Source organism: Athene noctua, chromosome 1, assembly GCF_965140245.1.
Source record: "Athene noctua chromosome 1, bAthNoc1.hap1.1, whole genome shotgun sequence".
Classification (NCBI taxonomy): Eukaryota; Metazoa; Chordata; class Aves; order Strigiformes; family Strigidae; genus Athene; species Athene noctua.
This window is the reverse complement of record NC_134037.1, coordinates 119,098,714-119,114,286: the sequence shown is the minus strand read 5'-3', so window position 1 is coordinate 119,114,286 and position 15,573 is coordinate 119,098,714. Positions and strand designations below refer to the sequence as shown.

At 41.8% G+C, this 15,573-nt stretch overlaps 1 protein-coding gene across 5 annotated transcripts in view; it reads right to left on the bottom strand.

Annotated features, from left to right (window-relative positions):
- The window catches only part of VRK2 (VRK serine/threonine kinase 2), a 46,370-nt gene that overhangs the window by 8,958 nt on the left and 21,839 nt on the right, over nt 1–15,573 (bottom strand). For all 5 annotated transcript variants that reach the window (XM_074909004.1, XM_074908631.1, XM_074908907.1 and 2 more), the window contains 3 exons: nt 14,119–14,251; nt 3,041–3,161; nt 455–513 (listed from right to left, as the gene is read on the bottom strand). In XM_074909004.1, coding sequence (XP_074765105.1) covers nt 455–513; nt 3,041–3,161; nt 14,119–14,251 — 313 coding nt within the window. The remainder of the gene's footprint in view (nt 1–454; nt 514–3,040; nt 3,162–14,118; nt 14,252–15,573) is intronic.

Genomic DNA, 15,573 nt, shown 5'->3' with positions numbered 1-15,573 from the left:
GGCCTGATCCAGCTCCGTGGAAACCAGAACTATTAGTTGAATTAAACTGCACCCTGAATTAATGAGCGTGACATATAACCTATCCATGAGTATTACATAACTCCCGTGTTAGCGGCTAACTACAGACACTGGAGGCTGAACTCTTCTGTTGGCCAGGTTTTTGCCAGAGTGCTGCATGCAGGCTCCATTTCAGGGGCTTGATTCAAGGAGGACTCCTGCTTGTGTGCTGTATGTCACCCCAAAACTAGAGCCTGGTAACACTGCATGGGCTCAGGCCTGAGGAAGGCATCTGCCCTAAGGTGCAAAACTTCGCAATTACATTTAAGATTTTAAACTGAAGACTTTGTTAAACTTTTGTCATTTACCTTCTGCCTCTCCCAAACAGAGTAAGACAGTTCAATGTTTTTTCTAACAGGCTCAAGAGCTATCTGGTACGTAGTATGAGTACACTTACCACAGCTGCTTCCAGAAGAATCCCATTCCACCACTGAACGTGGGAGCTCATCCATAAGTCTGCAACAACATGAGAGTGCAACAATTTAATGTGGTTTTGAAGCAGGTGATTCTTCATTTGGGATTTAGGAAGACAGCAAGTCTCAATTCCAAAGGGAGTGGACCTCCGGGATAGCTAATGATTCACAGTACTGCTTTTAAAACAAAATCTCCTCTTCCCTGCTACATTTTTAACTCTTTGGAGACTGCTGATTTCACCAAGACCAGGCTTACAGCTAAGCCTGTACTTAAAGTTTTTCTTTCTGTTTTAAGCTTTCTAGAAAGAAAAAGAAAAATCCTTTGAGCTGAGATGGCTGGTTCTTATGTCAGCTTAATGATTAATATTTGTATATTGAAATATAAGAAGCAGTTCTGGTCAGCCTACTGGTCATTTAGCATCACATGCTTTCTGCCATGTAGCTCATGGGCAGCTGGGTGATGGCTGTCAAAATTACAAGCAGGCATGGCAGGGACAAAAGGGGAGAAGGAGGTTAAATGACCTGAAGTCCCGTGCACTTCATAAACTGAAGAGCGGGACCACAGATGTACTTTCCATCTACCCAGAAACAGAAATAGCAAAGGACGCTGGAGCTCAGAATCAATCACACACTAAAAAGGGGTAAAGTAACACCAGCTCTCATCTTTGTGCACGCATGACCCCAGATCTCCTAAGTGAAATCTGTTAGTTCAATCTAGCTGTTAATACTCTTACAGGATCCTTTCTGTTTGTTTGTCTGAAGGAGTCATAAAGCTCCACCAGTAAGTAACGGGATGTGTTCCCAAACGCATACAGTTGCAGTACACGGGCTAATAACCTTCAATTCCATAATCTGCTGTTTACTATCTGAAGTAAGGGTTTCAGTAGTGGGGAAATAAAAACATTTAAACATAAAAATCTTCCTGTAATCTGTCTTAATTCCCAACTCAAATGGCATTTCCTCCTATTATAGCACAGTGTGAACATTTCTAAACTCAAACATACCAGCAGCCCTTAAATACCCCCTTACTAATGCCCAAAGCTTTGGCACAGCTGCCTCACTGCCCCAGCATTACTAGGAGGACAGACTGGGAGCTCATACTGAAGGGATGAGAGAATGAGACAGCTGGTGAATGACAGCACTGGAGGTCCTGCTTTCAACTACACACCACCTTCCAGGCCCAGTCTCTTCTTCACCATCACACAGCCTCTGCAGCAAAGCACTGGCACACTCAGAAGCAATTCAACCGTGCTGCTGTATTAACTTAAGAGCAACTGGATACACACATATATCCAGATGTCTATTTCTGGCCTTTGAAAACAGTATTGGCACTGAAAATGAAGAGAAATAAAAGGGGATGACCTGGGCAAGTTATTTAATACCAAGAAGGTAATTCATTAGACTCCCAGGCTATTTCTGATAAATGGCATCAGTATCATTTTCTGTGCGTTTCCTCGAAGCATCTGTTGGCTTGGCATCCTGAGCAAGCCAGCCATCTAAGGGTTAACCGCAAGGGGAGAATTAGTGAGGCATTAGTGAAGCAGCTTGATTGATTAAATTGATTTAACATTGAATTGTATAAGTGTTACCTTGCAGGGGGTTGCGTAATGATCAGAACTTCTAAAGGAGAAATATTAAACATAACATACAATGTCAACATTTACAGATGCAATCTGTATTATCCACAGGCTGTAGGCTAACCTTTTTCTCTGTTGAGAGCCGATGCCACACTGAATTTGCAGATTGATTTCTGTGGATCAGCTGTCCCTATTGTGTACCTCTGTTGTGACTTGCCCTACTTAAAAGTTTGCTGCCTCCTCCAATTGTGATGTTACGTTTATGGGTAACTACTCTTCTGTATAGCTTTCTACAGGCTACACTGTACCACATGCAATTAACTCTCTCAAGTCCCAACTGTGAAAGCAGAGAAAGAAACACTAACACACTGTTGCTTTAGTAAGCTCTAAATGAGTCATGCTGGGAAAAAGGAAAGATTTTAATCAAGTTCTTTAGTATCTTGGTATTTAATTGTTTGTAACGGCAGTAGGCTTATATAACATTAAAAACTTACATAAAACCATCTGAAAAATAGTATCATATACAAAGTGAAATAAATTGAATGCACATGTGGAAAAACTTCCAAGAGATGTTTGTACTAGAAGTCTCTATAAAGCACCCATGAAGTTGAATGGAAACACACAACCACCTTCTGCATGTGCAATAAGGCCTGCACTAATTCACAAATGTTTTCTTTAAAAAAAAGAGTACTAAAAAGCCCACACAGCAGACAAAATGACTGCATACTGTGCATTTGAATTTATCATCTCTCTACAGCAGTACATACATAAGCACGTGGAAGTGGGTATATCTGCATGTAGAGTTCACATTTTTAACAGCTTCTAAGATCGCTCAATAAAGGAAATTTTTGGGGGCTTTTTTGTAAGGTGCTATTCTACACAATGTAAAGTTGTCTTTTTCAGACCTCTTCTGCTAAGCGATGAGAACGTTGCAGGGTTCTAGGGTGGTATGTGTGTGCACATGTGTACTTGTGTGTGTCATTTTATATTTACTTTGTTTTTGCAGTCTGGACAGCTACAGGGTCCTTCAGGTTCTGTTCCCAGGGCAGCTTCCCACATAACCACTGCAACATGCAGTAGCCAAGGATTTCAAGGTCACCTCGTCTGGATGGGGCTAAAATGTGGGGAGAACAGGAGGAAAAAAAATAAAAAAAAGAATAAGAACGTCTTCTTAGGAAATAGAAAAGACTTTGATTGAACTAGCGTTGATGAAATATGAAAAAGCCAAATGGGCAACGTGTTTTGTTTATTCAGCTGTATTAGACCTAAAACGCCACGGCTTTTGGCTGCAGTCCACAGACAGGCAGTGACTTGTTACTGCTGAAGTAAGGGTCAGTTTCCTCACCTCCTCCAACTTATCCTTCCTCAGTCTGGCCTGTCACATGGACTTGATCCCCATGGCCTCTGACATGATCCAGACAGCCCATAACTGAGTACCAACACTTTCTCAAAGAGCCAAGCAGTAAAACAAAGAAATAAATGTCTGCTGCTAAATTGCTAACACATGTTCCAGGAAGTCCATGGGGTCCACATTGGTCATGCAGGGACCCTGCGAATGCAGACTAAACACTGATGGCCTTTCCTGTTCTCCTCCAGAGCCATTTGAACTTGGAAGATAGGACAAAACTGCCATCTAGTGTACATTTACACACCAAGGTTGTCTGCTTACAACTCCCATGAACTGTTTGTTTAGAGAGTCATAGCACAGGCTAAAATGCACTTGCTGTTTGGCAAGTCCTCTGTAAACTTACCACTACTGCTTCCAAAAAGGAAGTTATTCCAGGAACAATTACACTCACTCTGCACACCCCAAACAGAAACACTAACTACAGGAAACAAATCGAGTAGATATAACTCGATCAAAAATTAACTGCATCCCCAAAAACCTTCTATGCAGAAAATCAGGTAACCAAAGTTAATCTATAGATTCACTTTTCCCAGAAAAAGAGGGGTGAAAAAGTGCAATACTGATAGAATTGCTATTGCTTGCTACTATTCAGAAGAACCCAAACTTGAAAAACTGAACAAGCAGGACTGCTGCAATAGTTCTTTGTATAGATTTGACTTGCAGCCTATAGTTTGCAAGTCCAGACCACATGGAATGTGCAAAACCAGAAACTGTTAAAGGTGATTAAAGACAGGCAGACATGGAAGTTAAATTTATGCTTTTCCAAAATGAATTTGCACTTTTCAGGAAGGAAAGAAGATTTCAGATTTGTTCGGTACTTTTTGTCTAGCCTTAAGACTAGTAGTTGAGCTTAGTGCTGTTAATCCAGCTGTAAACAGATATCATATTTTATGGGCCTTCATTAAATAAATTCCAGAAAGTCACTCAGCAAAGTTATCTTTTAATTTACAAAGTCATCTGCTAAAAGCTACGGTGCCAACACATCGTAACTGTTTCTTGTTACCGTACACATATTATTGTAAAAGCAGAAGATTAGTTCTTATACATTCTCTATCTTAACTGCTATTAGACTATGGGATTATTAAAGGCCCTTCAATCTAACAGAATGCTACACTATCCCTCGGGTGTCGTTTATTTTCTGCACTAGATTCAGCAACGTCCTAATGCAAGACTTGGCTCTCATATTAAAATAAAAACACAATCTCTACCACTTGCTGTTCTGTAGCAATTTCTTCAGCTGTAAATCTCCTGTTAACTGTGGAACAATTCCATTCATACGCATGTGTTCACAACTCCTTTTTCCATTATGGCAATTCCAGATTATAACCGTATAAACCAGCATTTTTGATTGCAGATTCTCTAATTTTCACACAATGCTTTTCTGGCACCTGCTTGTCTAAGACTGGCTCCAGAAAGTGGCCTTTTGAGAAAAATTGTCAAAATTACAATGGACCGCTTTTTTCCATGGAGAGGCTAATTGATACGAATCTGTAAATAACGCTAAGTCAATTAGATTTCAGAAGCCAACCTAAGATAACTCCCTTTCTAACAAAACAGTCCCTGGAGAGCCAAGTTTACCTCAGTTAACAGTTTGGCCATGACTAATTACCTTCTCACACACATGCAGATCTTCCAGCCATTTCCTGACTCATGCCAGGGCAAAGCCATCACAAACAGGGAGATGTGTGCAAATAAGACTTTACTAATGCTCTCCCAAAGACACAGTAGTCAGCTGGGAGGGGGGAGTACATATAACTAAGGCATAAATCACTAAAAAATAAAAGGGGAAAGGTTTTACAGAGGGATGGTAAATTCCCTATCGCTTTATCTCCCAGGTCACTGCAAGTGTTACTCCATAAAGACATTTACATGAGTTTTTCATAGAACCACATGAAAATGTCAGCGTTTGATTATTTGACTGTACTAGCTTATTCTTTCTCTCTGTTACCTTGTCAGCTCAATATTAGAGATGCTAACTTCCTCAACTTTTAAATTCACTTAGATCCTTATTTAAAAAGTATTTAACTAATCTTCAATAAATTACTATTATCTGTGAACAATGGAACAGTTTTTAAACCCAAAGAAAGCACTAATACATAAATTTCACCTATATGTTTACCTGAAAAAATAACTCTGCTAATACAATTGGAGATAACAAGAATTATTGATAAATATCAACAGGGAAGTCAATCTCACTTCATTTTAAATGTGAGTCATGCAAAAATAAAACAATTCTGCCTGATAACTTGTCACTTTTACAGGAGTATACATTCAAAACAGTACTTATGTAAATCAAATTCTTACTTCTCTGTACACTAAAAACTTGGGGTTTTTACTTTCTTTTTTAATAGATATTTGATTTCTGCCTTTTTGTTAACCAGGATTTTCTTTATTATTATTTTAGTCTCAAATGAAATACTATTTAATGTTAAGATGTTGACAATATTTTATTTCACAATACTTTTATTATAGTTTAATTTTTTAATTTTAAGATTGAAGGCCTGATTCTGTCCTCACTCCTGCCAAGATAAATCAGGAACAAGTCCACAAAAGTTAATTCATAACAGCCACGTCACTGAAATCAGAGTTAGGCTGTAAGAAGTTTTATATACGCCGCAAACATATATTCAACATGCAGGCACAGGATTCAACAATAACTCAGGATAAAACAACTGAAGCAATTCACTCTGAGAATAAAATATATTATGTTTCTCTGTATACAGGATTTGGCAGCTATCTGAGGCCTAATTGATATTCAGATTGCTAGTTCAAAATTGATCATAAATGGTATCACGCTGACCACAATATGCTCTCAAAACTACACTGCTCCCAAGAAATCATCTGCAACCCACGTGAAAATGGGAGTTTTCCTCTATGGCCCCATTAAGCTAACTTTCTCAAGCCTTTTGTAAAGATCTAGGAGGCTAACGAGTAACAGATGAAATGTTCTTCTATTATTTTTAATTAGCACTGTTACATTATAATTTCACCATTAGTGTTTCTTTAGATTGGAAGCTTTTCATAAAAAGGATCATTTTAGTTGCTCATATTGCATCTACATGCAGTGGAACTTCCAATTCTCACTGGCATTACAGCATAGAAATTCATGTTAATTCACAAACAAATCTAACTCATAGCATAGCCATTAATCCAAAAGCCCATAAAGGAAAGGAGTATTAACATGACCATGGAGAAATAGAATTATGTTAAAAATGTATTATCACAATGTTTTAATAAATGAACTAATAGTGATATAACTGTTTAACTCAAGGTTGAGATGATAAATACAAAAACTGTCAAAAATCAGTGCCTATATTAGGGGCAGAAGAAAGGAAAAAAAAAGCTAAGAACAAAGTATTGCTTTCTCAAGGTACTGGTCAGTCTGAGGAGTGTACTGCATCAGGACAGTGACTAACTGAATAGAGTGGGTAGCTACAGGGAGAAGTTTAGATAAATATAATAAAATTTTAATGCTTAGAGCCCATTCTGTACAGAGTTACCCAGTCTCAGGCAGGGCAACTGCCAACAGGGGCTGGGAACAATCTCTCCAACCCTCATGCAGACTTCTGCACTGCTGCCTTGGCACGTTGCTGAATTACCCACTGACAACCACCACCACCACAGAATGCTTAAAAAAAAAAAAAAAAAAAAATCCAATGCAAACAAGGTGTCAGCACAACTAGACTACAACTCTTTCAGAGAACTCAGTCTGGGACATGGCAATGAATAACTTTTCCTGTGTGTCTCCCTTAATCTTGGATCACACACAGAATCACCTAGGTTAGAAAAATCCTTGGAGATCATCTAGTCCAATCATGAACCTCACACTGACCCTTCTCAACTCCACCAAGCCCCTCAGCGCTGGGTCAACCCGACTCTTCAACCCCTCCAGGGATGGGGACTCCACCACTGCCCTGCGCAGCCCATTCCAACGCCCAACAACCCCTTCTGGAAAGAAATGCTTCCTAAGAGCCAGTCTGACCCTGCCCTGGCGCAGCTTGAGGCCATTCCCTCTTGTCCTATTACTTGTTACTTGGTTCAAGAGACTCATCCCCCGCTCTCTGCACCCTCCTTTCAGGTAGCTGTAGAGGGCCATGAGGTCTCCCTTCAGCCTCCTCCAGACTAAAACCCCCAGTTCCCTCAGCCGCTCCCCATCAGACCTGTGCTCCAGACCCTGCACCAGCTCCGTTGCCCTTCTCTGGACACGCTCGAGTCATCAATGGCCTTTTTGGAGTGAGGGGCCCAAAACTGAACACAGTCATCCAGGTGCGGCCTCACCAATGCCAAGCACAGGGGTAAAATCCCTTCCATGTCACTGCTGGCCACACAATTTCTGATACAAGCCAGGATGCCATTGGCCTTCTTGGACACCTAGGCGCACTGCTGGCTCATTATTAATCAACATCCCCACCCCCCCACCGGGTCCCTCTCTGACTGGCAGCTCTCCAGCCACTCCTCCCCAAGCCTGTAGCGCTGCTGGGGGTTGTTTTGGCCCAAGGGCAGCCCCCGGCATTTGGCCTTAGTGAAACTCCTACAGTTGGCCTCAGCCCATGGCTCCAGCCTGTCCAGGTCTCTCTGCAGAGCCTCCCTACCCTCGAGCAGATCCACACTCCCACCCAACTTGGTGTCATCTGCAAACTGACTGAGGGGGCACTTGATCCCCTCATCCAGGTCATCAATAAAGATGCTGAACAGGAGTGGCCCCAAAACCAAGCCCTGGGGGACACCACTTGTGACCGAATCAAACAGCTATATGCTCAATTGGTCCTACAGCTGATCAGCACAAAACCTACAGCAGAGAAGGTAGAAGTTCCCCCTAGCTGCTCACAGGGAGGATACAACCACAACCGCCCAGCACTGACCTCACCTTGGGCGCTCACAGAGGTGCCACCCTAACAATGTCAGCCTCACAGTCCTGAGGGCTCACATCCTCTCTAAGGTTGCATTAAAACTGGTGACCAGCCCACACATCAGCACTGTCCTGTTGGTCACAGGACGGAGTCCCAGCACAGCAGGTGAATAACTCACTTCAGGACTCATAAAAGCAGCAACACTACTGTTGCTGTCCTGCCAGGGCCAAGCTGATGAGCAAACAGTGAGCTAGGAGGTTTCACAGGCCAGAAGTTCCCAACCTGTGGCCCTCAAATATTTTTGAAATAGCAGAGCTGTCCTGGACAACCACAACAGCCCAATGTGCAGCCGGGCACAGCAAGTGCCATGCAAGGAGTTACACACATCCACTGACCAGTAGGATCTGACCACAGAGCCTCCTCATTTTCCCACTTGCTCTGCTGTGTCCTCAATAGAAGAGTGCAGCCAACAGCAGGATTTTCCTCTCAACGTGGACAGAAAGTGAATAATCATCAGGCGTGGGGTTATTGGATGTGCTGAAAGGCAGAGGGCTGGGGTCCTGATCTGGTGGGAAGAGGTTTATATAGTGGAAAGGTTGGGAGATGCAACGGAACTTCGCCATGAGATCTGGGTGGGAGCTGAAATGGTAGTGGCAAGAGGGGCAGGTACCTGGACAGAAGCAAAAGGTTCCAAGCTTGCAGGAAAGAGAACATGTGGCAGGAGAGTGGGGACAGGAAGTTTTACTCTTCTTTCACATCTGTGTGGCAGAAAAAAAATATAATTCACAAAGGTAAGGGGCTGACAAGCAGCTGGGAGATTCACTAACTTTACAAATTCCTGGTGTAGAGAACAAGAGCCAAAATTCAGCAGCCAATTCCCAGCTGCGCTCATCAGTTGTGCTAGAAAGTTGTGCGGCTCATCATCTTCTTTCTGCTGCTTCTGGAAATTCTTGGCAGGACAGAATAAGCTTACAGAGGTGTTTATAGGAACCTATTCAATTTTCTCCTTGCTAAAGCCCAACTCTTCTTTTGCTTACAACGACCTCCTGCTCCCTCTTCTGCTGGACACTCATTTCTAATCCAACACTCAAACTAAAATAGCTTTTTATTTATTTCACACTGAAAAGTTTAACCTGCTTTTTGCCAGACTGGTTATATTTTCCTTTTATTTTTAGGATTTACAGTTTGTCCTGCACAGAGTATTTGGGAAATACATACCAAACTGCAGCAAATCAATAATTCATTTGACCAACAAAAAAATCCAGTAGGCTCCCTCAGAATCCTAACTACACATGGACAGATGCCAAATAAACATCTTGATCCAGAGCCATTTAGTGCTCTGCTCTCTGCAAGCCATGTGGGCTCAGAAAGAATATGTTTCCAGGCATAGGTGTTTATATTCTTGCACATCCTTCCTCACAGAATGAACCTTACATATATTCCAGTCAACCCCTGCATGTAAAATAAAAGGAAAAATGGACAAGCATTGAGCTATGTTTTTAATATCAAACAGCAACAGTTCTGCCAGACCAGTGGGGAAAATGAGAACAAGAACTGCAGAGCCTTCTGCACAGTCAGCCCGATGCCTGCTCTGCCCTGTACTAACACAGCATACAAGCACTGGGACGTAGCTCAAGGAGCACATGTTCCAATAATGTAATGTGAAAGGCACAAAGAACTGGCTAAAACATGGCATCAAACATGGCCAACTGCCTTCCTCAACACAGAAGACGAAAATAAACAAACACGCTTTTGGTCAGTGAAACCAGCTCGGGCAAAATGTATTCACCAGCTACAAAAAAGCAACAACCAGTGGGGTCTGAGGCAAACACCATCAGACATTCTACCTATCCTTAAGCTTGTGAAAAGTCACCACTACTGTCTTAAGCAGCTTTAACTACTCCAGATGTAGCTGTAGGTTCTGCAAGGATTTTGGGAGGCCCTCTACCCAATGCAAGAGATGGCCAAAGTGCTAATAGTTTCTCTGAAACGTTGTTAAAAGGAAGAGGAGAATCGTCTTGAAAACTATGGCAAACACAAATACACGCTGGAGGGAATTCAACACAGGCAGTTCATACTCTTATGTTCGTCAATGATAGCAAATTAAAACTGGTCTTACGCACTCAATGCACAGGACTGGAGTATTTAAAAAAAACTCAATATGTTAAGCGCAGTATATCTCCAGAGAAATTAGGTATTGACTGCATGCCTCAGTGAGTAGAAAATCTACAAAAATCCATAGAAGGCATTGATCCAAATATTACTTTTTAACACTAACTATGTAACAGTTTTTTAAATGTACACCGGGTGCAGATATAATTCTGTTTAATTATCAATCAACAAACAAAAATGTAATAGTTTATACAGTATAGTCTTTAAAAATGAATACAATGAATGCACTCAAACACTATGCTAAAACTAACCATGCAGTTGTGCCATATGAAATTGGCATCAAAATGAAAAGGTCTGAAATTTAAAAAACCCACATGCTGGTTGCAGTGAAATCCAGCCGCCAAACACAGGAATGCTGATGGGGTGGGTCAGATCCTGTGGCAGAGCCCCATTTGGGCCCCGACTTGGTTCAAAGTGACCTCTGGACCTAGACAGGGGATGTAACCGAGGGTGAGATGAACACTTGCAAACACCCACAAACCTGGAAGCCCCCAAGCAGCACTGTGGCACAGGAGAACCAGCCTGCAGGGCTCACACACACGGTGAGGAGCAGAGGTGAGCTGTGAGAAACTAAAGACAAAACCAGCATGAAAAGCCGAGACATGAGGCAGGGCAGCTGCTCCCAGCCTTTCCCAGCTCAGGGGGAATTCCTCTTCAGTTCTAGCACAAAGTCAAAGCCACCAGCACCACCAGCATACATCAGGCACTCGCTAAAGTAACTTGTTTGAAGGCAGCCTCTTGCCATCAGCTGTCACAGGAGCATCTCATCCGACTCAGCCCTTATCAGAGGCTGTCAGAAGAATACAGACTAATTCTACCACCCAAGTGTGTTACCACGCAGTGGCTGCTGGTAGGAAACTTTCTGGATCTCGGTGGACTGCAGAACATCTACACCTGATGAACTCCACAGAGAGCTTGGGGAATAAACAGGTATGCAGCTGGGTTAAACTCTCAGTTAAACTCTGGAAACACCAGTGTTGATTTAAATTAGTGGGAAGTGGCTGCATTTGATTTGCTTTATGCAAGGAGGTTATCAGCTTCAAGCATCGCCAAGAGGCACTTTTAAAATCAACAAATTTGTAATTTTGTTTTAAGTTTCAGTATGTGCCTCAAATCACTGTATATATTCAGGTAGATACTTTATGAGCTAGTCTCAATGTTCTCATTTGTCTCAATATAACAACAAGTACTATTCAGCGGCTTTGAGATATTTATGTTGCTATGAACATTCAGGAAATGCCCTCTGGAAAGGATTCTCAATTATATAAAATATAATTTAAAAATTAGAATTATATTCCAAGACTGTTGACACAAAAACCCACTCCACTCTGAAAAACTGGGGAACACCAGAATGAAGGCTGTCCATGCAGCTTGAATTTGCCAACAGTGAAGTGATCTTTAAACTCTTTTCAGAAGAGCACCCCACCTCACTTGGTACATAAGACTCCATCACAAGTTGGTAGGAGACTGTTAAGCAAAGCAGCCCTTGGCCCCAGCTGTTGGAAGTCTTTTAGAACCCTGAAGCATCTCAACAACTCTGAACCTCACAAGATGAGAGAAACCAGTCACTGTGTTCTGCCACCTGGACCTGGGCAATCTCAGACAGAAGTCACTGCACATATATGTTTTCCCTGGGATGTTGAGAGGCCTGCCGCAAATGGGAAACTCTGGTAACCTGACCTTAATGGATTCAGGCTGTTACAAGGTCAGAGCTGAGGCATACAACGTGAAAAGTTTGGATTCCCTACGACATACCAGATACTACATCATGTTCTGCAGGCTTTTCTGGCAGGAGCAGCGGAAAAATATGCGCATTTTCTGTTTGCAGCTATTAACAAACAAAAAATTTTCAACTGTAAGAAGGGGGGCGAGCACCCCCAAGATACCTTTCTGAATATTTTGCTTCATGGAGTCCTCTGCTTTTCACCAATTCCATCATGGCTTTCGCTCCTTAAGGGGGGAATCTAACCCCCAGATTGCAAAAGACAACTTAACTCAGAGTTGCATGGGCACACCTTTTGTCGCCCAGGTCTGTAAAGTTTCCATACTCTATCAAATAAAAGGAATTATCTGTTCTGCAATCACATACCCATCACACACTCGTGCACTAGACAAACTAGTTGCTATAACTATCCAACTCGCAAATCCCAAATACTCCAGCTTCCACCTATTCTTCAAACAGCATCCACATCAAATACGGGTACAGAGCCACACTGTTCACAGTACCAGGAAAAACAGCCACATCTCCAGAAAATGCACAATATGCTCAGGAGAGCTAGAAGAGTCTGAAACAGGTGCCCTCTTCACCACAAAATAATTTTTAGCAAGCAAAATTGTGCAATTGTCTTAGCAGCAAATACTTGACAGTCTTATTTCATTTTTCCTAATGACCAGAGTTAAACGACTGCAGGTTTTAACAGCGCCGGCAAATTATCAAGACCCTCTACATTACATGGTCAATGGTCCTTTTAATAGAAAAAGCAATAATATACAGTTGTTTGTGCCAACTAAAACTCGTTAGAAAGTATTAGTTTAAGGTAACACTTCAGCAGCTATTAACAAGCACAAATTTCTACAGTTATCGCTTGTGACACTGTGATCCTAGCAAAGCTGGCAGGCAGAAAACCATTCTTTTGGTTTTAGAAAATCTTGGGGTGGGGGGGAATAGGGGAAAGAAAAGTTAACAAAAACACTGTTTCGTCGGAAGCGTCAAAGTTTTTCAATAATCACCATTTTTTTCACTAGCATAACATTAGAATTGACTTTTTGTCTTGCTGACATAGCAACTAAGAAAGTTGTGTTGCATTGACCATATTGATTGTGAACAATGCAGCCATCAGTGGGACTTTGCACCATATATTTTCAATATTGACCTCCCATTCCCTTTTCCATGGCTCTATGGGTCTGCTATTGGATTTGGACTGCAGTGTAATAAACAGCTAAGGTTTAATTAATGGTAAATGAATACAAGACATAGGTTATGACTTTAACTAATTAGGGAATTGTTGAATTAAGTCTGCCTTGGAATGCAAGGCAGTACAATCAATATCCAATAAAAGGACTATGTATGTAATTTACCTGCAAATGTGTTTCCAATACCATCAAAGTGAGTTTAAATAAGGAAGATATATGAAAGGCTACTGGAAAAAGATTTCAAAAAGTTAACACTTTATGGCTTCAAAAAAGGTTTTTCTCCTTGCAGAAGGAATGTCATCTTGAAATATCCTCTCATAACACAGATGGTGACACTCAGACACAGCTCTCCCTAAAGGACAGTGCAGACTTCAAAACATTTTTCCTTGACAATGCAACATTAGCAAACATCGCCTCTGCAGAGTATAGCAAACACAAACCAGTACTCCCAACATGAACCAATTAAGTTTAATGGCAAGCTCTTCTGAGGGCATCTTGGTCCACCTTCCAAGCACTAGACGTGCCGCAGCCTCTCCGTTTTCGTCATGCTGCCCCCCTTCCCCCACCAGCCCCGGAGAAGCCTTCCCAGGTACAAGAAAAGGTCACCACACAAGGGTCTGATCAACCCTGAGCAATCCCCAAGACTACTCCTATTGTATACATCAGCTCACACAGCCTGATTACTCATTCTGTAATCACTCCTCTGAAATAAAAAAAAAGAAACCTACCTACTCCCTTGTGGGCATCTATGCTGGTAAACTCTATTGTCCCATTATGGCCCTTCCTAGGATTTTCCTGATACTGTTTGTGGTTCCCATTGGGACAATATCTGTAGGAAAGTCCATAATCTGCAAGATAAACCTGGAAGACATGAACAGACAAATGAATAATGCTTTTGTCCTTTGAAAGTATAACCTTTATAATTAAGTCTTAAGAAACTGATAGGTTAAGGACAGCCTTAGATCTAAATTTTATTAAACCAAATGGTGCCTCAGGATAAAATATGTACAACTGGGGGCTATAACAGCTGCCCTCCCCATTTAAATCCTTCTACTACTATGCTCTTATTTCAGAGTCGAGCAGAATTTCAGTCTTTTTATTTTGTTCCTAAGCTCTCTCCTCTCCAGGTGGGCATCTAGATATCGTAAACTGCAATATGTCTTTTATGGAGCCTCACATTGCTTATGGGACCCCTTCCCCTCCTTACTTAAACAGGCACATACACACCCCTGTTCAAATTTTCCACCAGCTGAGAGTGTACAATTTCATAACAGTGCAGCTTAAAAGCCAGAGGAAGAGAGAGACAGTAGTTTCCCCCAGCTGGACTGGATGAGGGGCTGCAGCACTAACAGGGACTGTAGCCAGGGGACTTCTAGCCATTAGCCTTACCATAGCCTCATCTTTTGGAGTGTCACTGTCACTAACTTTGTATGGCAACAACCATTTAAACACCAAATATGTGATAAAACAAAGCAAAACTAGCCCACCCACTCAGAAAGCAATCTTAGTAATTTATAATAAATTCTATGTATAATAAATTTTTAAAAGGCACAGAGCCAAACTTCACTCAGTTACTCTGAAGCAAATCCATGAGGCTAAATCAGCATAAGGGAAAGAAATTTGCACCCTCACTTTGTATACTGCAGCAAGCTCATGTATTCTGCCACATTTACCCTTCCACCCTCGTACAGGTCTATTTTTTTTTCCAAGATGCTTCACTAGAGCTACCTAAATGATCAGAGGGAAGAAGCCCCAGTTCCGAATGACGTCTCTGGGAGATGCCCTTGCATATTCTTGGGACCTAACTGTGGAAGTATGAACAGACTTGAAACTGACTTTAAACTTAGTCTTGCTCACTTTTATGTATTTGAAACTGAAAACAGAATAGTTCAGGAGAACTGATTTTTACTTTCTGTTCTTCTGCTGCCTGTCAAGACAAACCCGAACATGCCATCTGGCTCCTACGCCTCTATTTCTCTACAGGCATCGTGCACGCAGTACATGTCGATTCTGCCACTCACAGAATTCAGATTAAGGGCACAAGTCCACCTTATGAAGTTCAGATTAACATGTTCTACCCTCCAATGGGGTAGAATTAATACACGCACATGGTCAATTACTGCAGCTCAAGTGACAAGCAGTAACTTGTTGAAAGCAGCTGGAATTTAATCACAGACTGTCCA